A 25,815-nucleotide genomic window follows, 5' to 3' on the forward strand; every position below is an offset into this window, starting at 1 on the left:
ACACTCTTGGCTATTAGTTGTCAACCCTTTTTGTGTAATTCTCTAATATGCATTATTTTTCAGTTTTTACTTTCAGTTGTACTATTCCAGATTAGAATGCTTACATTTCTATAAATATTTGGACCGGTAGTATACATGATTTAAAACACTGAAAAGTGAACAGAAACATGACTGTGGCAAAATTGTTTTTGTTTGTTTTTGGCCAATAAGCGCTTAACAGGAATGTATTGAGTCTATATTCATTCAACTGGAAAGTCTCTTCTACAACAACCTCAAAGTACAGATGACCTACAGTGCAATCATTAGTGAAGGTGAGTTGAGGAGGTGGAATTAGTAAAAAAAAATTAATAGGTAAAATCAGAAAAATTGAGAATTCAAAACACGATGCAAGAAAACCTGCATAATTGTGAAAACAGGATCTACACAGACATAAACAATAATGGCTTTTCTGTAGAAATCTGTGATCTTGCCTAAGCTAATGCAGTTACTCCTGCAGTGAAATGTAATTAAAGTAAATATCTAAACTGGGTTGAATTTACTTTCATAGAACAATTCTTTTTTCAAAAACTTTGGAGAGCAAAATGTAGTACATGGATGTCTTTTTTATTCTGATGAATGACAAAGCATATAAATGAAACATCATGGCTTAGCAAACATTGTTTAGCAACAGTTATGTAGAGTTTTTGTTAATCATAACAACAACACATGCTATAAATGACTTTTATAAACAATATTTTGATTAAATGTGATCCAAAAAACATGTTCAGATATATACACTGCATACATATTCCCCTCGATTAAACATTTTCTTAGTAAATACATACGTACATATAAGGAAGTCAAATATGTGATTTTACAGCTTACAGAGAATAAACAGCAAATAGCTACCATACCTACAGAATGATTGTATAGTGCTTACTGTTTGGATCAGAAAATGACAAGTTTGCCATTTGGTCTGATCAAATGTTTATTATTCCGAATGCATATAAATGTACACTGTTCCATGAGATCCAATGTAAAAGTTGTCAGAGTTGAAATTGTTGGCTTCCTTAATTTTGTTTGATCTTCTGACAGTGTGTACAAGGCAGCCAGAAAACTTTCTGTGCAGAGATTCAGCCACGGACTGCACATCACTTTTCTCTTTCTCTGTTTGATCTTTTATCTGATCCTTGTTCAGTGATTTGGGGTTTGCGGTGAAAGATACCAAGATTTTTATATTTTTATCACATGGACCAAAATCAAAATAATTTTCTTTTGGACCACTTACATGACATTGCTTTCTATGCAACATGTTACACAGCATTCCACACAATCCACAGTTCCGGAATTTAATTCCATCAGTATACACCCTAACTGACCAAGAGACCCAGTCATACTTCTCGACAAGGTCATTCAGTATGGATTTAGCAAATTCAGAGTCTACTTGTCTATTACACCCCTTGAGCTTCATCTCTACATCCATCTTGGCTTGTGTAGAAAAGTTGTTCACACATTCATCCACTGCTGCCTTCATGCGCATCTGCATGTCCTCCATGCGTGTTTCCCATTGCTTCACGATTTTGTATGTCACCATATCCTCTTCCACATCACCTTTCTTTACTGCCGTGTAGCCAATCAGTGCTATGATCCCAAACACAAAGAGCTTCTTCAGTTGAGAACAGAATTCCTCCACCGCCCTCCTGCTCCGCTGCTCAGTTCGCACAATCTCATCCAGCATTGCTCTTCCAGACAAGTTCTTTTCAGTGATTTGGTCATATAAGCCAATAAGGTTCTGTTCACCATCAGCATTCTCAAACATGGTGATGAAATTTTTTATATTTTGCTCTTTGTTTGTTTCAGCTGTAAACATTTTGTTATACATTTTATATTGGAACTTTATATGTGTTTCATACTTAAAGTACTGGCTGTTCAATAATGATCGCATCTCCATGCGTTCCATCTTATCAAATTCATCATAGATCTGATTCAACTTTTGTTCGACTTGTTGCATATGATGAAACAAACGCTTTTCCTCTTCACTGTTTTGATCTTTAAGAAACTTTGCGGATGTCAGAAAAATATACTTAAACAAGGGACTGAAATTGCCTACAATGCCTGCCACTTTCTCACATATTTGCCCCAAGAACCTTGCTACCTCTTCAATCTGCTCCTGGTTGCTCAGAATACATTTTTCCAAAGGAATCACATAGGATTCTTCAAAAGAAGCCATATCTTACAGCTTTAAGGAAGACAAGTGCACTGTAACTGTAACACAGAAAAATAAAAATCATTTACAAACAGTCTCCCAGACAGATGATATCAGATAAATGGCAGAATATACATTATGGCAGCTCAAAATTGTACACCATGGGTTATGCATGTAGGATTATCAATATTTTTATCCCAAGATATTTAATTATATAATAATATTATTAGAGAGTAAAGTGTTCATTTTGGGTAAACCAGATTTTCAGGGGAGTTTTTTTTTAGTTATCCAAAGTCCCCTAAAATAAAATAAACAAAAACATGTGAACTAGTTGTATCAATTTGTCTTTGAAAAAACATTTCAATCAAATAATTAGTGTGAAAAACAATTGTATATATTTATTTTTGTAAATCAATGTTATTCTATTCTATTCTATTCTATTCTATTCTATTCTATTCTATTCTATTCTATTCTATTCTATTCTACATTCATATATCTTGCATTGTCCCCAAAATCACTGTCTCTTTTTGTACAGTGCTTGAAAAACCTATTTGACATCTTTCTGATATCTTCTATTTTTGTTTAATTGTTGCACTTAATTGCATCAGATCTTTAAAAAAATACACTAAAACACAAAATAATTTTAAATTATTACTTTTTAAAGGAAAACAGTTATCCAAAACCAGCTATAAAACACATTTCATAATTAGTTTTAATTAGATTAGATGCAATCAGAACTGTTTACTGAGAAGTGATATGAAGTAGGCTAGACTTCTGTAACAAAATCAGTAGAAAGAAACTATAGAAAAATGCTAAGAAAGCATAGAAGAGATGCTAAGAATGCTAAGAAGAGAAAAAGGCTTACAGTTAGTTGGTATTATGTGAAGATGTGCCCTCTGTGGTACACCAGTGAAGTTCAGCTGTGCTGAAGATCTGCAGCCTACATGGCTTGATATGTATTTGTAGTCGCTGTCATTTGGAAGACAGCCAATATGGATGGTTGCCATCACCTGTGAGCTTTCCTTGGAACTTTAAGTGATGGGAAAACATCTTGCCACTTTCATTATTTTACAGGTTCTTCTGCTTAAATAATTTTGTTTGTCTGTTTTGAAAAAGAGAGTGTTTTCCCATACCAAAGAAAACAAGTCCGAACTGTGAGAGTGAAGATAAAAATTAATTAGATAAAATCCAATTAAATGAAATTAAAGCAAAACTTTACAATATTTCAAGTTAGTTAAAGTCAGAAAGGTAAACAGTTTTCAACTGTATTGTGTGGGTTGAGTAAACAAAGATTTAATAGAAAATTCATACAACTTGACAAAAGTATTGCTAGTCATGTCTACATTGGAATCATAACTCATAAAACCTTGATTTGAATGCTGGGCTTATTAACACCTGAATGACAATAGATAACGAAGGTTTTTAAAAACACAGCCAAGCACTGTTATCCTCTGCTACTAGTACCAGTGTTCCTTAAAAAAAATATAAATCACCCACAGCCTAGACCAAATAAGAGAAGAGGATGAATGGAAAATCGCAATCGGCATCACAGATGTCCACATCGAATACTGTCATATTTTCAGCAGTGTTCGAGTGCTATCACTGATTTTGCAGGACATGGTGGGAAAAAATCCAGCACAGCATATCAAGCAGTATATCGGTTTTTATTATCAGTGAAGAAAATTTATTCATTTCATAGTCTTCGATAGTGACAAGCATGGGCAGGTTAAAAAAGCAAGGTGCCTTTCATAACAGTGTCCTTGGTGTGGGAAATAGCCTCAGGCCTTTTCTACTGTACATTGACATTGTTTGCAGTTTTGTAATAAGTTTCTTGAGAATCTGTGGGGGAAAAAAGTCTGGGAAATTTGGTGAAAAAATCCCTGTCACTCCCCCCACAACTCCGAGTTACCAAAGACAAGTGTTACTGTCCCTTTGTTCTCTTTGTTCTGATCCATTCTGACACCCTTCCTCTGGATGGAGTGTTTTTCAATTGGAGACCACTCTGTGTAGCTGGGGAAGTTACACACAGAAAACCTCAACAAAAGTGGAACTGTAATGAATAGACATTCTGTGCCACCCAGATGAGGATAGGTTCCTTTTAAATCATGCCAGCTCAGACTAATTTTTCTTTTCCACAGCCACCACTGGCTTATTCATTTGGGATATACTTACAATTATAAAGAAAAACTTATATTAAACATACATTCTTTTATACAACCTTTTAACCTCTTTATCTCTGTAAAGCTGCATTGAGACAATGATCATTGTTAAAAGGATTATTATTTGGATTATGGCTTTGTGACCCTTTCCAGAATGATACATGTCAATACTGTGTTTCTCATCTTTTCTTGAATTTCTTTAGATAGCGGCATGATGTGTTGCAGTTCAAGATCTTTTAGCGTGCTTCATACTGGTTTTTGGTGTGACATCTGGAAATAGAAAGGAAGACAAAGAGACGTGGTGGTGGAATGAGAAATTGCAGGACAGCATAAGGAGTAAAAGGTTGGAGAAACAGAATTGGGATCGACAGATTGATTAGAAAAGTAGGCAGGAGTACAAGGAGATGTGGCAGCAGATAAAGAGGGATGTGGCAAAAGCCAAGGAAAAGGCATATGAAGAGCTGTATGGGAAGTTGGACACTAAGGACGGAGAAAAGAATTTATACCGATTGGAAGCCAGGCTGAGAAAAGAGGTGACCATCTGTGAGCAACAGTATGGTTTCATGCCGAGGAAAAGCACCACAGACGCATTATTTGCTTTGAGAATGTTGATGGAGAAGTATACAGAAGGTCAGAAGAAGTTGCATTGTGTGTTTGTGGATTTAGAGAAAGCGTACGACAGGGTGGAGAGAGGAGTTGTGGTATTGTATGAGGAAGTCTGATGTGTCAGAGAAGTATGTGAGGGTGGTGCAGGACATGTATGAGGACAGTGTGACAGCAGTGAAGTGTTCAGTAGGAATGACAGACTGGTTTAAGGTGGAAGTTGGACTGCATCAAGGGTTGGCTCTAAACCCTTTCCTGTTTACAGTGGTGATGGACAGGTTGACGGACGAGGTCAGACAGGAGTCTCCATGGACTATGATGTTTGTGGATAATATTGTGATTTGTGGTGTGAGTAGGGAGCAGGTTGAGAAGAGCCTGGAGAGGTGGAGGTACGCGCTGGAGAGAAGGGGAATGAAAGTCAGTAGGAGTAAGACAGAGTACATGTGTGTGCATGAGAGGGAGGGCAGTGGAGGGGTGTGGTTGCATTGAGAAGAGGTGGAGAAGGTGGAGGAGTTCAGGTACCTGGGGTCAACAGTGCAGAGTAATGGAGAGTGTGTTAGAGAAGTGAAGAAAAGAGTGCAGGCAGGGTGGAGTGGGTGCAGAAGAGTGACAGCAGGAGTGCTTTGTGATAGAAGAGTATCTGCAAGAGAGAAAGGGAAAGTTTATAGGACTGTGGTTAAACCTGAGATGTTGTATGGTTTAGAGACAGTGGCATTGAGTAAAAGACAGGAGGTGGAGCTGGAGGTAGCAGAGCTGAAGATGTTGAGATTTTCGTTGGAAGTGACGACAATGGGCAGGATTAGAAATGACTTTATTAGAGGGACTGTGCATGTAGGATGTTTTGGAGACAAGGTCTGGAGGCGAGATTGAGATGGTTTGGACATGTGCAGAGGAGGGACATGGGGAATATCGGTAGGAGAATGATGAGGATGAAGCCACCAGGAAGGAGGAAAAGAGGAAGAACAAGTAGGCGGTTTATGAATGTGGTGAGGGAAGACATGCAGGTAGTTGGGTTGAAAGAGGCAGAGGACTGGGGGTATGGAGACGGATGATCCGCTGTGGCGACCCCTAATGGGAGAAGCCGAAAGAAGAAGAAGTTCCTAGTAAAACCTGCAGAGGTCAGTATCAGACCGATGGAAAACACATGAATTTGCATATTCCTTTGTTTTGCACTACCTGAAAGTCAGCGTGAACTTCACAATGACTTCTAAATTTTATAAAAAATTTAGGGCATCATAATGAAGGCTCATAGTCAATACATCTAAACCTTAAATGTATTATTTTTTAAGACAAATATTGAAGTGTATAAAAGTTTAGAATTGACAAAAAAAAAGTAATAGAAACAATACCTCTTTAACCATTAATAATTAAAACAGTGATTCTTTATTCTGTACATGATAGGTATAAATGTTTCAGGTATTTTTGGGATTTCTTAATCTATTTTTCCTTTACATTTTTGTTAGTTTATAACGCTGTCTGCATGTTTACTGTTATATGCAAAGATTTGGCGCCCCAGGCCAGTAAAAAAAGAAAACTGAAGCTGTGAAATTCCATATAATTCCATATAAACATTTTCCAAAACTTCCATTTTTTTCAGTTAGAATGCCTTGCAGCGAACCTAACACAAATGATAATAGTATTAGCATTATACCACTCATGATCTCTCTGTAAAGACCAAATATTCTTGAAATCCTTCTTGTAAGTAGTGACATTATCTGGATCATTCTCAACCCAGTCCACCTGTGTTGCTACTGTGCTGGTGCTTGATGTACACACCAATTTTGCAAATTTCTTTCTGGATAAATAGACAAATCAGTACAGCCATACTCTGAATCTCGGGAAGAGTTTGACGAGAACAGTGGAGATTATTATAACAGTAAAGGGGGCTAAATCTAAAAAGAACCATTTAAAACTCACTCATGAGTGTGATGTACATAGATTAACACACATTTGGGCATTTGATGCTCATTGACAGTAGACACTGAGTCTAGCACTGGTCATCACCAGACTAAACTTCTGCACATGTACTTTTTTGTGAGAAGTCAATAAGAGGAATAGGTCAGTTTGCCCTTTTGGGTTGTTTTTTGGATTCCGATATGAGTGGCTGGTTGGGTCTAAGTCTTGTTGCTCTGCACATATCCTACAAAACACCCACAGAGAAACTATAGGCCTGTTTTTAAAATTAATTTAATAGTTCAGACATGTCCATAGTGTGTAAGGGAGATTATTATGTACTTAGTCATTAGCTATAAGCGCATATCTTATGTGAAATTGTATTAATTATAGCTTGAATCCTTTGATTATATCTATTGTAGCGTGGCAGGTCGATAAGCCCGTGGAGACATGCACATGCTTCATCATTTCATTTTAAGCCAAACTGCTTCAAGGCATTTTTTTTTTTTAAACAGGGAAAATTACAGGAAGGAAAAAACATTTTTTTTCCATATAATGAAAAGCACTAATTACATATTTTCCTCAATTTCAAAACATAAGAAACTAAGACTCTATAATATAAAAAGCTTTTATTGTATTTGGCATTACCAGTACTCACTACACTCCAGGCCAGTAATTCTTGCATCTTGTTCAAAGCCTCAATGGTCTTTTGACCTCATACTGCATTACAGGTCAGTTTAACACACAAAGTATAGCAGTGTCTGCACTCTTCTGCATTTATGAGCATCCATCATGGCCAATTACTGTTTGATTCCTAGCTATGGATGGCTATTACAACACTCCTTAGTTGGTACACTTACCAAAATTAAATTATTTGGTTGAAATGTTTTTTAAAACATTCACAGATTTCACAAATGCTCCTGTAGCTAAATAGACAAATCAGTACAGCCATACGCTAAATCTTGTAAAAAGTTTTCCCAGAACAATAGAGATTATTATAACTGTAAAGAGGGGATAAATCTGGAAAGGGGCATTTAAAAATCACCCATGGTTTAGATAGCCACTTACATTTGGCCATTTAATGCACATTTTATTTCTGTGTAAGAAGTCAATAAGAGGAATAGATTAGTTTTGCCCTTTGGGCATGTTTTTTTGTTTGTGGTATGAATGGGCTTGTTGGGTCTAATATTTTAATCAGTAAATGATCTTCTGAAGAAACTAAAAGGAAAGGGAAATGCCATTGGAATGCTTTGTTAAAACATATGCAGGTTTTAGCAGGATTACACATAAAGCATTCATGTACCAGTCTGCATGCAAGCTCAGTTAGATTTTAGGCAACTAATGTGATAATACACTCTGCATAAAAGAAAACTGTGTAGATGAAATAAGAATCACAAGTTCATGTCAGAAAATTGTGTTGATTAACTACTTAAAAATAGTAAATAAACATGGATTATTAAGCACTAATTGGGGGCTGATTTTGTTTTTGTCATGTTTAGTGCAAGTTAAATACAGTGTATTTTTATACAGGTAAGCTTCTGCAAAATTATTTTAAGATCAGTCATATTGCTGCCTTCCTTCACATTGCAAATGTTTTTTTTTACAGATGTAAGAAAATGCTGTAAAGGAAAAATGCTTTAAAAAATGGAAGTGCTAATAGTTAATTTTTTATCAATTAACAAATTGAAAATAAATGAACAGAAGACAAATCCAAATCTAACCAATATTTTGATAAAAATATATCCAGCTTTACTCTGAATTCAGCAGCAGTTTTAGATGTTTACCAGCATATAATATTTTGCATAATCTGCTTAAAGAGAATATAAAGTTTTAAACTTAAAAAAAAAAAAAGGTAATATAAACAATATCTCTTTAATCATTAATATTGAAATCAGTGATTCTTTATTCTGGCATCACACCTACTCGATACACTCAAGTCTAGCACTCTTTTGCCCTTTGGGAATGGTTTTTGGTTTATGGTATTCAAGGACTTGTTGGAACTGAACAATAATAGACCTTCCAAAGAAATTTGAAGAAAAAAAGTAATTTCTAAATGACTGTATTACATGCCATAGTGAAAATGATGCCTTGAAGCTACTGATTCTTGAATGCTATGGTGAAACATATGCAGGTCTCAGCAGGTTTATCTACCTACTGTACCACACCAAACTTGTCAGTGTGCAAAGTAGCAAAGCTGCTGATCTGAACTGGCACATAGTGTAGGTGATTTAGGCTTTAGCCTCGGTTGTACAATGACCAATACTACACTTCATATTGAGCAAAATAAATTGTGGAGGAACGGGAATTGGCATGTAAATACACTGTATTTATAGGAATGGCATCAGAAGTGAATTTGCTCAACAATTTTGATGTTTATCTCTTCCTTTTGTCCTGCCTTTCTTCTTACCTTTTAAAACTAATTTCTAGAGTCTGGTATATAAATCTGTTATTGTACCAGTTTACCATTTGACCAGAGTGAAAAGAAACTGGTGAAGGAAAAAGCGTGTGAATCTAGAAAAAGGGCTTGTAAAATTACACAAAATACAGGTCTGACCTGTGGCAGCCTGAAGCCCTAAAAATCACTTATTTTACTTGCAAATCGCATCTTATTTATAAAACTAATACTACTGCCATCTGAGAAAGAGTAAATTATAAACCATTTCATTGCATACAGTTTGTTGCATTTTGTTATTTGTAAGATCCTGTTTATTATATTGCTTGTATTATATTGTCAAGACTTGTCATATCATTATATTAAAATGTATGAGATTCCATGGCAGGACTTCTCCCAGACTGAAGTTTAAGATTCTTTGTTTTTCAAAGTGTTTCATAAGATACCATTTTTGCATTATAGCCTGCAGGAATTATTCGGAATCCTGATGTAGCTTATCTAAGCTTTAGTTCATGTTGACTCCCTCCCTCTAGCCCAAGGCAATAAATACAAACCCACTGGTTAAAGTTATGTCACTCCCTCAGACTTCCAATATAAAGCACAGAGGCAGTGGAACTGCAGCACCATTAGGAAGTGAACACATAAAGCAGGTAAGATACCCATCTTGGGACTATTTTCCTTTACTATTACTCTACTATTTTACTAAAATGTTAATTAATATAGTTAGTATGCATTGTGCAGTCATTTTGCTGTTTAAAAGGGGTGAGAGGTTCCACTTTTTGGTTTTAATTTTAATTTTGAGCTTAACCTGTTTAGCCTGACAATGGACAGTCTCTGTACTGTGTGAAATATTTTCCAAAAATCTTTTGGCTAAAAATGTTTTTGATTATTTATTATTATCATCATTATTAGTAGTAGTAGTATTGCTGTTGTTGTTATTATTATTTTACAATAATAATAAAATATATTTAAAAATCCACCTTTTGAAGATCGATATATGTATTGTTGTTTGGTCCTTTGATTAATTTTCCCTTCCTTGTGCAGAGAAATAAAGGCAACCTAAAACTAGCTTGTGGAAAATATAATCCATGGAATTCACAAAAGATAAAATCCCTGGTGTACTGAAAGAAAAGCTTCAGATAAAAGACACTGACAAAATGCAGCAGCAGGAGATTTCCCAACTGGAAGGCATACATGAGAAGGCTAAAGATAGTTGTGAGAGATAGCTTTTAGAGAGATGATTATAAAATATAGTGATCTTGAGCATGACATTAAGTTCCTGTTCAACGAATTCAACAGCATGATAAAGGAAGTCACGGAGGACCCAGAACATGCTAAGCAACACAAGGAGGAATTCATGAAAATGTATAACAAAAAAACAAACATCATGTCTTTGGATGAGTTCTACACTGCCATTATGGAAAAGTCCAGTTACTCTGGGAGCAAAATGATGACAGTTTATATGGATTACTACAATAAATCAAGGGTGTGTATGGAGGATCAATGCAAATATCTGGACCGTCTCATCTGCAAAGGCATCATAGTAGAGATGGCCAGCAGTGCAATAAATCAAGAGGAGAAATGAATGAGTGGGAAAATCAGTTCTACGAAATTCAAGCCAAGATGCAAAAAACCCTAAATGAGTGTAAAAAATGAGCAGTGTTTTTAAATTCACTGAGAGTTTGTGTAACCATTACTTTATGTTCTGCTGATTTATAATGGAGATAATGTTAAACAAAATGTAGTGCTTTTATGTATGTAATGAGCATCAAAGACACAATTTGTGTTCGTGTTTTTTTTATTTGCTTTTAAAGAAGTTAAAAATCTGAAAGAACTTTATACATATAAAGGTTCTGCTGAATATATAGCAAAACTAGATATTTTTCACCAAAATATTTAAAGTTGCTTTGCAGAATGTTAAATGTTTCAGGTTTATTTGCCATATCTTTATCTATTTTCATTTCTTTTACATTTTTGTTAGCTCATAATGCTGTTTGCATGAGTACTGTTATATGCAAAAAGATTTGGTGCCCCAGGCCAAATATGTTTTCACATAACAAAACAATAAACTAAGTAAACAAAATGTGAAGCTAACTGTTTTTTTTTTAAATATATATATATATATTTCTAATTGCTGAAATAATTTCATATAATTAAATATAATAATTTTACCCCAACACGGCCCCACCCTGCCCCGCCTCGCTCTGCCCCGCCCCAGCCCATTTTAGCTGTTCAGTCTTACCTAAACCATTAAACAGAAACAAAACTATAAATAAATAGTGAATTTAAAACAAGCGGTCTATGAGCAGGGCTGTAAAACAAGAAAACACACACACACACACACACACACACACACACACACACACACACACACACACACACACACACACAGTGTGTCAAGGCCAAAAGTTGACAAAAAGACAGAAAAAAAACCCCAACAGAACATAAGTAAGGCAGCTACTTAGTGATGGCACAGAACAGGTGCTGTGTGAAGCCATGTGACATGTGGGCTAATTGGTAATGTAGTTATACTGTAATTCTGTCAGTTACAAAAAATATATACATTTATCATATATTGGTATATACTGCACTTGCTCGAGAAGAACATGTTAAAAAAAAATGTGCTTTTGGATGTGAGGGAAAGATAAACTTGTTCAGCCCAAAGAACTCAACATTACATGAGAGTGGATGCAGTTTTTCCGGGGCATGAAGTTCAATTTCAGACTTGGGATCAAAATTCTGAATCAAATATGTATCGCTGGATCTTTAAAAGGATTGTGAGCCTGAAACTAAAATGTTTACGTCTGTCACAGCTTGCAGACGAATGTTACACAAAAGCTGCACGTGCGACACAACCATGCATAAAGCTATATTTTTCTTTTAGAAATCTGATGAAACTAAAAGCTCTTCGGCGATATAAAAGATGCAATACTACACTATGGGTACTCAAGATTAACATGAGATTGGAAAAAACTGTGTGTTATGTCCCCATCTTGATCAAAATCTTGATAGCCTTTTGACCTCATATATCATAGGTGATATAAGCAGTTGCTTAAGGTGCACAATGACCAAAGTGAACTGCACAAGAGGGTTTTTTTGGAAGTCATTTTACCAAACACAAAGTATAGCAGTGTCTGCACTCTTCTGTATTTATGAGCATTCATCATGGCCAATTACTGTTTTTTATTTAAAGCCATGAATGGCTATTACAACATTGGAATTAAAACTCACAAACTCCTCAGTTGCTCCACTTCCAATTTTTTTTCCAACTTAAATTTTTTGCCTCTGCAGATTTTCCAATCATTGTTTTTGGTGGATGGGTGGATGGACAGGTGGATTTTTAGTGCCCTGTTCGATAACACAAATGAAAATAGGATTAGCATTATACCACTCATGATCTCTCTGTAAAGTAGTGACATTATCTGGATTATTCTCAACCCAGTCCACCTAAGTTTTGCTACTGTGCTGGTGCTTGATGTACCTCTCATAAGTGGTTAAGGTTTTGTTGATCTTACTGATGTAACTCTGGTACAGCATCTACTTAGTCTTCTGAGAGATGCTCTTTAGCTTATCAGGCATGTGTACAGCTTTTTGACTGTCCAAATGGCTTTCTCACTAGAACAACTGAGATTGTTATATATTAAATATATTAAAAAAAAAAAACAATTATGAACATTTACTGTGTATGTTGGATGTTTCATTCAAACAATTTCACAAAGCAAGCTCCATGAGCATTCAGTTTTCCAAAGTTGAACTGGAATAACCCGTGTTCAGCACAGAGCACGGACTTGAATACATTTGACCACCTTTGGTATGAAACCCAGACCTCCTCACCCAACATCTCAATTCCTTTCTGGCTAAATTGACAAATCAGTACAGCCATACGCCAAATCTAGTGAAACGTTTCCCAGAACAGTAGAGATTATAATAACAGTAAAGGGGGGATAAGTCTGGAAAGGGACATTTAAAAGTCACCCATAAGTGTATTGGTCAGATATCCACTAACATTTTGCCTGTGCATTTCTGTGTAAGAAGTCAATAAGAGGAATAGGTTTGTTTTGCCCTTTGGGCATGTTTTTTGGCTTGTTGTATGAATGGGATTGTTGGGTCTAATATTTCTTTCAGTAAATGATCTTCTGAAGAAACTAAAAGGAAAGGGAAATGCCATTTGAATGCTATGTTCAAACATATGCAGGTCTCAGCAGGTTGCAGGTGTTATGTACTTAGTTCTTATTCATAAGCACATATGTTATGTGGACTTGTATTTATTGTAGCGTGGCAGGTCGATAAGCCCATGAAGACATGCACACGCTTAATTATTTCCATTTTTTTAGCCAAACTGCTTCAAGGCATTGTTTTTAAACAGGGAAAAATACAGGAATACAGGAAGGGGGAAAAACAGTTTCCATATAATAAAAAGCACTGATTTAATATTTTCCTTAACTTCAAAACATAAGTAACCAAGACTATGATATAAAAAGCTTTCATTGTATTTGGCATTACCAGTACTCACTACACTCCAGGCCAGTAATTCTTGCATCTTGTTCAAAACCTTGATGGTCTTTTGACCTCATACTGCATCACAGGTCAGTTTAACACACAAAGTATAGCAGTGTCTGCACTCTTCTGCATTTATGAGCATTCATCATGGCCAATTACTGTTTAATTTCTAGCCACATATGGCTATTACATCTGAACATTACTTAGCTGTTACACTTATTAAAATCTTTTGGTTAAAATGCTTTTTCACAAATACACAGATTTCACAAATGCTCCTGTAGCTAAATAGACAAATCAATACAGCCAAATGCCAAATCTAGTATACGGTTTTCCTAAAACAGTAGAGATTATGATAACAGTAAAGGGGGGATAAATCTGGTAAGGGACATTTTAAAATCACCCATACACGTGATGGTCAGATATCCACAAACATTTGACATTTAAAGCACATTTGACAGTAGACACTGAGTCTAGCACTGTTTATCACCAGACTAAACTACTGCCTGTGTATTATTTCTGAAATGACAATAAGAGGAATAGGTTTGGTTTGCCCTTTGGGCATGTTTTTTGGTTTGTGATATGAATGGGCTTGTTGGGTCTAATATTTCTTTCAGTAAATGATCTTCTGAAGAAACTAAAAGGAAGTGAAACGGCATTTGAATGCTATGTTAAAACATATGCAGGTCTCAGCAGGTTTATCCACCTACCACACCAACCTTGGCACATAGTATAGGTTTTATAGGCAGTTGCTTGGGGTGCACAATGACCAATATGCAACAGATGAGAGGGTTTTTTGGGAAGAAATTAATCAGTCATAGAGTTTACACCAATAATTAGTTAACCTGCCATCTGAAAAAGACTAAATTATAATCCCATTTCATTGTGTACAGTGTTGCCCATTGCATTGTGTTATTTGTAAGCTCCTGTTTGTTATAATGTTGTGTTATAGCAGCTGTAAACTTTTTATTATTGTTTGTCTTACAAAAGCCTAAAACCTGTAATTTGTTAAAACTTGTCATATCAAACAATTGTGAAAAAAACAGTTACCCAGGACTACTCCCTCACTGATGTTTAGGGCTTTTCTATTTTTTTCAAAGTGTTTCATAAGATACCATTTTTGCATTATAGCCTGTAGGAATTATTCGGAATCCTGATGTAGCTTATCTAAGTTTTAGTTCATGTTGACTCCCTCCCTCTAGCCAAAGGCAATAAATACAAACCAACTGGTTAGAGTTTAGTCACTCCCTCAGACTTCCAATATAAAGCACAGAGGCAGTGGAACTGCAGCACCGTTAGGAAGTGAACACATAAAGCAGGTAAGATACCCAGCTTGGGACTATTTTCCTTTTTACTAAAATGTTCATTAATATAGTTAGTATGCCTCATGTTAAGTCATTTTGCAGTATGAAAGGGTTTAGAGGTTCCACTATGTGGTTGTAAAATTTTTTTTGAGCCAAACCAGTTTAGCCTGACAATGGACAAATAAACACATTTACAGATTTTGATTTACAATGTGTACAAATGTATTCTATGTGAATAGCAAATTTAATTTACTAATTTTAAAAAAGAGAGATGTTTTGGCTTCAGTAATGTTTACGCTTCGATTTTACACCTGAAAACCAAAACATAATGACAAAAGCATTCATTGTGCAGTTCTTGTTTGGTCTTTTTTCATTGTTCACTTACTTACAGGTAACCAGCGAGCTTGAGAAAAATTGCATCCATGGCATCCATCGCATCCATAAGAGATCAAATCTTAAGTGTACTGAATGACGAGCTTTCAGTGAAAGACAATGGCAAAGAGCTGCTACAGCAGAAAATTGTATCAGTGGTACCCAATGCATCCATGAGTGATAAAATCATTTGTTCACTAAAAGATGAATTCCCATTGCTGTATACAGTGAACAAGTACCTTATGATAGACATTGACAAAGTGCAGATGCAACAGATTCTTTCTACTCCGGAGGGCATGCCTGAGAAGATTAAAGAGTCGATTGACCAGATCCATTTTACTGATCCAAAGTATAATGATTTTGTGCAGAACATTATCTCTCAGTACGAAGCCTTCAACAACATGATGATGGAAATCAAGATGGAGCCACAAAAGGCTATGCAACACAAGGAGAAATTCAAGAACAACTATAGGAAACAAAACAGCAGCCAGCAGTTGACAACCTTTATTGAAGACATCAAGAGAGAGCCCTCTGAACTGCTGAAAGATTATATGAAAACAAATACAAGTGTCCAAATGGAGGATATGTTTAAATATCTGGAACTTCTTATCTACAGGGGCATTGTAGTAGAGATGGCCATCATTGCAGTCCTTAATGAACTGGAGTTCATGAAGGAGTGGGGCGAAAGATTTATCGAAATTCAAACCAAGTTTCAGTATACTCTGAACATGTGTGAATGAAAATGTACAGTGATGCCAAATTTACTGACAGTTTGTTAAACCATGGCTGTCTTATTTTCCACTGATTTATAATAATGATATTTCTGATTTTCTGATTTCTGATGATTTTGATATAATAATAAAATTCTGAGCTTTCAGTAATATAATGGGCAACAAGGACACAACTCTTTTTTTTTTCTCTTTTGTTTCTATGCTGTTATGGTGGACGTATTATATAACATTTGTGAATTTTATGGAGAATTTTATTTACGTTGTATGAACAATTAATCTGTTTTATTAGCAATAAATTTGATTAAAAATATTATTCCAGATCAAATCATCTACTGTTACTTGTGATTAATGACTTGTGATGTTTCAACCTGAAATTTATTAGGATTATATCTGGAATTTACATGGAATTGTATTTTGTTTTGCCATCTTGTAATCCTGTTTGCCTGAGTATTGTTATATGCAAAGATATGGGCGCTCTCTCATCTGATGCAAATACACATGATAGCTGATGCAGATACAAGTGCTGTGTAAGATCTTCAGGTTCTGACACACCCCAAGCCAAATTATATTATTTCATATAAAATATTTTAACACCGTTTCAGTCTTAGACATTTATTGATAGGGGCTGGGGTGTATTATTTTAGGTAACAGGCTACAATTTCCTGAATACACACATGGAATAAAATTATGTCCTAAAACAAAACAGACTGCAATTGATTAAAAAATAAATAAATGTATCACCTATTTGTATATGCACACAATGCTTTGACGATTCTGATTGGACTATGTGAATCCTTAGTTGGGGACACCCCTACTGACTTAATAAAGTTACATTTCTTAAGCTTACAGTCATCTAATTTGTCTAATTAGGTTAAAAAATGTAAATATAAAACCATCAGCCACAGACTTTGCTAAAACCTTCTTTTTCTGAATAGCTATTCAGGCAGCAACTGAAATCGCCGAGTCAAATTTCTTGTGTGTGTTTAAACATGGTAGTAAAGCTATTTCTGATTCTGATTGTATTGTTCTAAAAATACATAAATGGCGCCCTCTGGTGGGGGAAGACTGTAAACGCATATAGGTTTAGATGAAATCCGTAATGAACGCATAAAAAAACAAACTGTCAAATACTGCCACACAATATAATCATTTGACCCATATTACAAAAACACCCTACTTCCACCTTAGAAATACTGCTAAGCTAAGAAACATGTTATCTATATCTGATACAGAAATACAATGCTAGTTCATGCATAGCCCCAGACTGGACTTTTTGTAATGCATTACTAGGTGGTTGTGCTGCATCATTAATGAACAATTTACAGTTAGTTCAGAAAAAGTTCTCACAAAGTCAAGAAAAACTACAAGCTATTAATACTTACTCACAAGGCCCTAAATTGATTAGCTCCCATGAATCTCTCCAGTCTTCTAACATGCTACAGTCCATCATGCTCATTGAGATCTCTAATACCGTAGTTCCTAGATTAACAAAGTCCACTAAAGATGGTAGAGCAATCTCACATCTAGCTCCTAAACTTTGGAACAGCCTTCCTGACAGTGTTCAATGCTCAGACACACTCACCCAGATTAAAGATGTAGCTTTTTAGCTAGGCCTACACATAACAGGTCATAACCTTGTGCTCCAGTACATCTGATCAAATGCACATTATAGTTGCTGTTTATATTATGAACAGCAACTACACTAATTCCTCTCCACTGCTTCTCTTTCTCTACCCATCTCGAGGCATCCAGAGATTGGACCAGCTCCTCGTGAAGTAAGAAGATGCCGACCCTGCGAGGATCCCGAGCCATCTAGAGATGTAACAGTGCCAGTTGATTATCACTTCATGAAGATTTTAGACATTGAACTTTGATAATAAACAATCTCTCTCAACCTCTCTCAAACAACATCAGTACTCTAAAAATAACCTTATACATGCTGTTTCTCCATCATTGAACTTTTAAAGGCTCTGGCATAGATGAGTTAGTGTTGAATCTAAAATGTATTCAGATGTTCAGGAGCTCAGGAGCAACTGGTTTCACAGCTTTATCTGACTGTCGAAGACTGTAGAAAGAACATTACTCATAATTACAAACTCCAGAGCTCATGATGTTTCTCTCTCCAGTGTTTGTATTGTTTTTATCATTTATATTCACACTTTTGATGTCACCCAAATTAGAATGGATCCCCTTTTTCGCCTGGTTCTTCTCAAGTATTCTTCATCATTCCATCTAAGGCAGTTTTTCTTTGTAACACTCGCTTGGTCATCGAAAATAAATACACATAGTTCAACTTACATTACCATTTTTGTTCGATAATTTTAACATTCTGTAAAGCTTCTTTGAGGCAATGTCCATTGTGAAAAGAGCTGGAGAAGAAAACTTGAATCGAATGTAATTTGAACGCATGACTTTTCAATCAGATGTCCAACACCAATATTATTTTGATTAATTATTTTTATTAATTTACAAAACAAATTACATCATGCAGCCACTAGAGGGACTCATAGACAATATTTTCTGATCTCACACTTCAGTTCTTTGCTTACAAAACACTTACATTAGAGACTTATTAGCTAAATGATGAGAGCCTTCTCACATATAAGACCTAGTGTCTTCTACTTATTATTATATTTTTTTCGATGTAAAAAAGTTACTTCAGTTGTGAAATTTTATCAAAGTAAATACATGAGCTGGGTTAATCTTATTTTCTTATTTTTCAGACTTTGAAGAGAAAAATGCATTGCCCTTTAATTTTGCTGAATTACACGAAAGCATATAAATGAGACAGTATGGGTTAACCAACAACAGTTAAACAGTGATTTGGAGTTTACAGAGAAAAACGGCAAGATTTTAATAGTTTTATTGCATGGACACCAAATAGAATAATTAGCTTCTGTACCACACAGCAATCGATAGTTCAGGAGTTTCATAGATCAGTATACACCTGAATTGCCAAAAGATCTTCATTCACTTTCACCCACTGCTGCCTTCATGTGCTTCTCCACGTCCTCCATGCGGGTTTGCCATTTCTTCACCATATCCTCTCCAGCATCACCTTTCTTTATTGCCGTGTAGCCAATCAGTGCTATGATCCCAAACACAAAAAGCTTCTTCAGGTAAGCACAGAATTCCACCACCGCCCTCCTGCTCGGGTGCTCAGTTTGCACAATCTCATCCAGCATTGCTCTTCCAGACATGTTATTTCCAGTGACCTGGTCATATAATCCATTAAGGTTCTGTTCATCATCAGCGTTCTCAAACATCATGACGAATTCTTTTATCTTCAACTTTTTGTTGGATTCAGATGTAAAAATTTTCATAAACATTTTGTATTGAAACTTTATTTGTGCTTCGTACTTAAACATCTGCATGTTCAGTGATGATCTCATCGTTATGCGTTCCACCTCGTGCATGTTTTCTTTGATCTCATTTAACTTCCGGTTGACATTTTGAAACTGCTTGGTAAAATAAGTATCCTCATAGCTGTTTGGGTTTCCAAGAAGCTTTGCTGTGAAAACATAAAAATACTTTACCAAGGGAAAGACCTGGCCTACAGTCGTTAGCAGGAAATCACTGCTTTCTCCAAGGATCTCTGCTGCCTTTTCAATCTCCTCCTGGTTCTCCAGAATCCATTTTTCCACAGCAATCAAATAGGATTCTTCAAAAGAAGTCATGTCTTATAGCTTTAGGTAGACAATTGCGCTACTGGACTAATCTGTAAAATAGAAAGATAACATATTTACAAACCCTCTCTTAGACAAGTGATATTAGGATCAATGCAAGAATTAACGCTCAATATTGCGACACGGGTTCGATCCCCGGTCAGGGAACCAACCCCACCCACTTTCAGTGCCGGTCCCAAGCCCGGATAAATTGGGGAGGGTTGCGTTAGGAAGGGCATCCAGCGTAAAACATGTGCCAAATCAAACGTGCGGAGGATCCGCTGTGGTGACCCCTAACGGGAGAAGCCGAAAGAAAGTTTATTGTACATCATAGGCTATGCTTGTATAGATTCTAACTATTAATCATATGTTTCATATAGACGTGTTTTTTTTTTCTTACTGTGCATTACTGTAAAATCATTTGAAAAGTTTTTATGATTGCCACAGCTCACAAATATGTGTGTATAGATCCTTATTTTAAAATTATTTAAATATAACTTAAGATGGACAATTCAGATCGGGAAAAAAAATCAATAATGGGTAAGCATGCTATGGTCACTAAAAATCAAATGGAATAAAACATGCGTATAATTTTATTGTTATTGCAAATGAAATGCACCCACAATACAAAAACCAATGACTTACTCTGTAACAGCAACAATGACAATAATAATAATAATAATTTAATAAATGGTTTGGTGATTAGGTTCAGTTAGATTAGACAAAATCAGATTTGTAGACTAGACTTTCACTTGTGTTTTAAAAAAAGCTGGAGCCACAATTGGAAAAAGCAAAGCAACGTAAAACAAAGCTAAAAGGAAAAAAAAAAAAAAAAAAGAAAAGAAAAGAAAAAAGAATAGAAAAGAAAAGAAAAGAAAAGAAAAGAAAAGAGCTCACAGTTAGTTGGTAAAATGTGCAGATGTGCCCTCTGTGTTGCTCCAGTTAATCTCAGCTGTGTCTAAAATCTGCAGCCTCTATGGCATGATTGTATTTCTAAGACAACCCTTTTGGATGGATGCCATCAACTGTGAGCTTTTTGTGAAATGCTTTGGCTGCGTTTCTCCCCAGAAAAGTAAAAAAATGTCCCAATGGTCACAGAGATCATTTTATAATTTCATAATAGTTGTAAAAAAGTCGAGTAAATAAATATTAATGAACTAAAAAAATTCATTTACTGCACAAAGGTATTGCTGTCATGTCTACATACAGTAGAAATCACATCTTGTTTTTGCTTTGATTGACAATATTACTAAAATCTGAATGTGCATTGTGCATGTCACATGCAAGTACTGTTAATCCCTGTTCCTGGTACCAGTGGCTCTTTGAGCAACTCTCTCTGCACTAAAATAACCTAATGTTGTTTTTAACACTTGTGTATATTCCTCATAAATACAGACAAGCATGAACTGGTATCACATGAGTAATGTACGATTTCACAATTGTTCCTTATTCAGTGTGGGAATTAGCTTCAGGCATTTTCTACATTTATTCTGATTCCAGTTTTGTGATAACACCTTCCTGAGAATCTGTGAGAAAATTATATAATCCTGAGAAAGTTTATGTAGCGTTATACAACTCTATGTATTTAACTTTAACTATTTAACTATATGAATATGTCAATATTGTAAAATTTTCCAGAAGGTCAATCCAACATACAACAGAGGAATTAAAATTTTGTGATCCGATATAAAATTTATAAAAAGTACATTCATTAACATTTGCTTGTACATATACCAATCTACCTATCTATCTATCTATCTATCTATCTATCTATCTATCTATCTATCTATCTATCTATCTATCTATCTATCTATCTATCTATCTATCTATCTATTAACAGGAATTAAGATTATGATTTCATACTTTCTCACATCCATTTCTTTAAATGTTTAAGCATTGTAAATAAACTTGTCAACAGCTGTTTAGACAAAGCAGAACCAGTGTTGTTCCATTTAGTATTTTATATTTTTAATTATAAGTTTTGCTCATTTTTGCCTTATTTCAGAACCTACTAATTTATTCATATTTTACTGTTAGAGCAGTTGTATATTGGCCTAGTGATGGGGGCATAGGGCCTTAAACCAATACAAAATTGTTATTGTTGTTTATTTTCTTAATAGTTTTGGAGTATTGAGGTAATGACTAATATCTAATGAGTAAAGACTGTATAAGACTGTAGAAAGAACATCACTCACAATCTAACACTCCAGTGCTCATGTTAGTTCTCACTCTCCAGTGTTCTGTATTGTTTTAAAGACTATAATCACACTCTTGATGTCACCCAAATGAGGATGGGTTCCCTATTGAGTCTGGTTCCTCTCAAGGTTTCTTCCTCATAACATCTAAGGGAGTTTTTTCTTCACCACAGTCGCCCCCAGCTGCTCATCAGGGATAAATACACATCGTTTAGCTGCTTTGAGACAATGTCTGTTATGAAAAGCGTAATAGAAATAAACTTGACTTGACTTGACTATTGAGTATCTGAGTATGGTGGAAATGCAGTCTAGTGACTAGTGAACATAATCAGATGGATGATTAAGGTGGTCTGTACAATATGTTTATTAAAGCAACATTGTATATAGTATTTACTTTACAATCTTCTTTAGATTACTCACATCCTCTCCCAATTGCATCAATAACAAAGAAAACCTTGTGGTTCTGAATATGAATGCTAATATTTTCACACCAATATAAAATTCTCTCTCTTTTATAGATGATATTTACAGTAGTTAAAGGAATCAATTGCACTCCCTGAGCACCTCCTGCATCTTCTCTTCTACTTCATGCATCTTTTCAGCCCACTCTTTATTCAGGCCCTCTTCATCATCACCAATGATGGCGGTGTAACCCATCAGAGCAATGAGGCCGATGCAGAACAGGTAGGTGAGATGTGTGCAGAGGCGCTCCATCACCCCACGATCTCCTTGTGAGTAAGTCATGTAGACCTGGAGGATGGGCCGGCTGAAGAGCTTGGATTTGCCCGTGACACCATCATAGAGTGTGTGAAGGTTTTGGTCGCCCATGTCATTGGCATAGCTTTCCTCAAATTCATCACGCTTGCGCTCCTTGTACTCGGGCCGTGCCTCCACCACCTCCATGAACTTACGGAACTGGTTTCGCAAATTCGCCTCTACGCCGCTGTACTGCCGTCCAACGTCTTCTTCTGCATCAGGCGCAACACACCACGGTTCTGCACTGAAAGCTCATCCAGGGCTCGGTTCACACTGCCAAACTCACGGCGAAGAGTTTGAATATCCTCATCATCCACGTGGTGGAGGACGACACGGATCAGCGAGCCAGCTACACCAAAGATGGGATTCACCACAGCAGCTGCTGATGAGATGGTAGCTACACACTCCAGCACCCTCACCAGGCCTCGCTTCAGCTTGTCTTGGTCCTCTAAGATGTCGATGTCAGCCATGGCCTAAAACAGAAACGTTCCTAAAGGGAGAATAAATATGTTTTAAATATATAAAAACAACTACCTTGAAGGTACTACAGTGTAGGTAGTTGTATATATATATATATATGATGTGTGTATACATCGTTTCTAAAGCACATCATTTCTGAGTGCGAGTTTAGAGGAAGTAAAACCACAAGGTTTTACTGAGCAGCTGAGTAAAAAACGTGTCTTGGTGACGGACATGTCACTTCACAGTAGTGCAGATTGAAGTACAGTAGACCTGAAGTATCTAAGTGTAATAACTAGTTACAAAATAATAAAACATAGGTAGCTTCTTGAAGGTAATTGGTTAGAAACGTGAACATTTTCGGCTTTTGCCTCATTTCCTATTACTTCACAATTTTGTGATCGTTTTGAAATTTCGACTTAAATTTTAATTTAATTAAATTTTGCTTTGATTATTCTTTATTTTTTCTGTCTATGTCTATTTTCCTCATTAAAAATATAAATTACTGGATTAATCTGGATTTAATTTCAGCAACCTACTCTGACTTGGATTCTATAATCTGGTAAGGCTGTTAATGCTTATAATTCATGATAGGAAATGTTCATACTTAAAAAAATGAAGATAAAGATTAAGGAATTGTCAAATAATATTAAATAGTGAACACGTGTCTTTGGTAATTGAAACACTTTGATAAGTATCGTACCTTTGGACAAAGTATTTTAGATTAGATTTTTTATTTTTACGAACAAAAACATTTCATATTCATTTTTTTAAAGACTTTATCATGAGCCAGACATTCAAACAAAAAAACAAACACTTTATGTAGTTTCTCCAAAATTGTTAGGTTAAAAGTAAAACCGTCGAATGATGACTCGAACGACGTGATCAGTACAAAATGATCTTCAAACTGTCTCCAAAAACGAACAGAAAAAAAGGAACTAATGAACCTACCTGCTTTAATGTTTGTAGGTTTTTCTCACCAGGGTGAAGTTAAGACATATAACCAACTCTCTTTGGGTAATGCGACGGATGAGTGGAATAAATGTATCAGTATGAGCACTGATACTAGAATCCCTATGAGAAGGTGGCAACAAAAATTCATGTAAAAATCCCTCCCATGTCCCTGTACAGACTTATAATACAATGTATTAATTATCCATTTAATTACATCCAAGTTAATTTTTTTGTATTATGCATCTGAAAATGGTTTAAATTTGTATTAAATAATGAAATGTAACAAAGCTAATCTGATCTTGCCGAGCTTTACTGCTTCACTAAACGACTTTTTATTTACTAGCTACTGTGTGATATGTTACATTGAAATGATGGGTTGCAACGTCAAGTTTAACTGTGTTTCTTCTAAAACGAACAGGAAGACGGAAATTGCAGTGCAGCACACCCAAACCACAATCTTATCTGATACTTTTCACAAGCCCCATTAACACCACACATCAGGAATAGCTTATAAAAGCGAAGGTGTTTTAAAATCCCCCTTTTTTAAAAACTTTACAAACTCAAACATTTAGTAATTAATCTTTTTCCTACTTTCAATATTTTTTTGTAATTCAGGTTTCTATTATCATAAAGTATAAATGATTAGTGCAACTTTTCAGCAGGGTTCAATGTCAGATCTATTTTTTGTACATTAAATCCATCATTAGTCTCTAAATGAAATTTTGACATTATTCCTAAATGTAGTTTCTGGCTATAGAGTGTTTAAATTCTTGAAAAGTAAAGATTTGTTGTAAATACTGAAAATAATTGAGTCTTAATAGTGAATTGAAGCTCTGTGGCAAGTAAAGAAATCTAATATGTTTAACTGTGATTCTGAAAGCAATATCAGTGAAATTACATTTTTGTGGTTTCTATTTTGTACTATATATCTAATATAAGTTGTCAATGAAGTGTATGAATTGCTCTGTTTTCAGTAGTGTGTGTTTATGTTAGAGTTCCTACTCAATCATATTTTAGTCATCATGTGTTAGCAGTGTCAAAGAAATCAGGTCAGAATCAACAATGTGGATCAGATCGAATCAGATTTTAGCCGGGGAAACCAGGGCCATGTAGCAGATGTACAATAATGTCTGCAGTTTGTCTTTTGATCGGATTTCCAGAGCTCTTCTGTAGAAAAGTGCCCAAGCACAAATATATTTGCGTGGACTTTTTAAGAAAAGCTGTACATCGTGAGAAAAGGTCAACAAGGACAGTTCCAAACAGTTGTCAAGCTTTTTCAAAAAAACATTTATACTTTTGTGTTTTCTTTCCTCTAGAATGTGTCCTTCATTTCAAATCTGGTTTCTGTGGTCGGTGAACTCAAAAGATGCTCAAAAGAATGCTCAAAAAAATGCACAGGAAACCTGGATGGTATTTTTGTCATTTTTTGAGGTTAATATTGAGATCAGATGATGCATGTGGGTGGTGCAGCTGGAGCTGCAGTGAAAGAAGATTTTTAATTGTGTTAATTCTCACTGTATAAGAAACCTGTGTCCTCTGTAATACTGTGTTTCTGTATATGACTGATGATTTCTAGAGCTGTTTCGTCATATTGGTGTTATTAACAGAGGATTAATTCAGGTAAAAGACCACTGAAGGCCTCGGTGTGAC

General features: G+C 35.5%; 4 protein-coding genes and 1 long non-coding RNA gene across 6 annotated transcripts; 2 read left to right on the top strand and 3 right to left on the bottom strand.

The window, feature by feature from the left end:
- Positions 1-588: 588 nt before the first annotated feature.
- LOC124375460 lies at positions 589-3,120 on the bottom strand. The gene is made up of 2 exons (XM_046833820.1): positions 3,051-3,120; positions 589-2,244 (listed from the first exon to the last, which is right to left on the bottom strand). The coding sequence occupies exon 2, from the start codon at positions 2,207-2,209 to the stop codon at positions 971-973; it is 1,239 nt and encodes a 412-aa protein (XP_046689776.1). The 5' UTR covers positions 2,210-2,244; positions 3,051-3,120; the 3' UTR covers positions 589-970.
- A 2,930-nt stretch (positions 3,121-6,050) lies between these two features.
- LOC124375461 lies at positions 6,051-11,315 on the top strand. Its single transcript, XR_006923693.1, has 3 exons — positions 6,051-6,065; positions 9,766-9,882; positions 10,277-11,315. It is a non-coding gene; the product is annotated as an uncharacterized LOC124375461 (long non-coding RNA).
- A 3,585-nt stretch (positions 11,316-14,900) lies between these two features.
- On the top strand, positions 14,901-16,461 carry LOC124375441. Its single transcript, XM_046833786.1, has 2 exons — positions 14,901-15,048; positions 15,425-16,461. The coding sequence occupies exon 2, from the start codon at positions 15,456-15,458 to the stop codon at positions 16,143-16,145; it is 690 nt and encodes a 229-aa protein (XP_046689742.1). The 5' UTR covers positions 14,901-15,048; positions 15,425-15,455; the 3' UTR covers positions 16,146-16,461.
- Positions 16,462-18,578: 2,117 nt separating this feature from the next.
- Positions 18,579-21,548, bottom strand: LOC124403755. Of its 2 annotated transcripts, none has more exons than XM_046877495.1 (2): positions 20,699-21,548; positions 18,579-19,854 (listed from the first exon to the last, which is right to left on the bottom strand). In XM_046877495.1, exon 2 carries the CDS (start codon positions 19,811-19,813, stop codon positions 19,103-19,105), a length of 711 nt encoding a protein of 236 aa, XP_046733451.1. In that variant the 5' UTR covers positions 19,814-19,854; positions 20,699-21,548; the 3' UTR covers positions 18,579-19,102. The 2 variants fall into 2 exon arrangements, with proteins under 2 accessions (XP_046733451.1, XP_046733452.1); XM_046877496.1 differs by lacking the exon at positions 20,699-21,548 and adding an exon at positions 19,984-20,606.
- Positions 21,549-22,344: 796 nt separating this feature from the next.
- Positions 22,345-25,698, bottom strand: LOC124375598 (protein rapunzel-like). The gene is given in 3 exon segments (XM_046834095.1): positions 22,345-22,949; positions 22,952-23,242; positions 24,163-25,698. Coding segments are annotated over 2 exon segments (681 nt in total). The 5' UTR covers positions 23,223-23,242; positions 24,163-25,698; the 3' UTR covers positions 22,345-22,539.
- Positions 25,699-25,815: the final 117 nt, after the last annotated feature.

The sequence above is a fragment of the Silurus meridionalis genome, chromosome 21 (genome assembly GCF_014805685.1).
Source record: "Silurus meridionalis isolate SWU-2019-XX chromosome 21, ASM1480568v1, whole genome shotgun sequence".
Lineage (NCBI taxonomy): Eukaryota > Metazoa > Chordata > Actinopteri > Siluriformes > Siluridae > Silurus > Silurus meridionalis.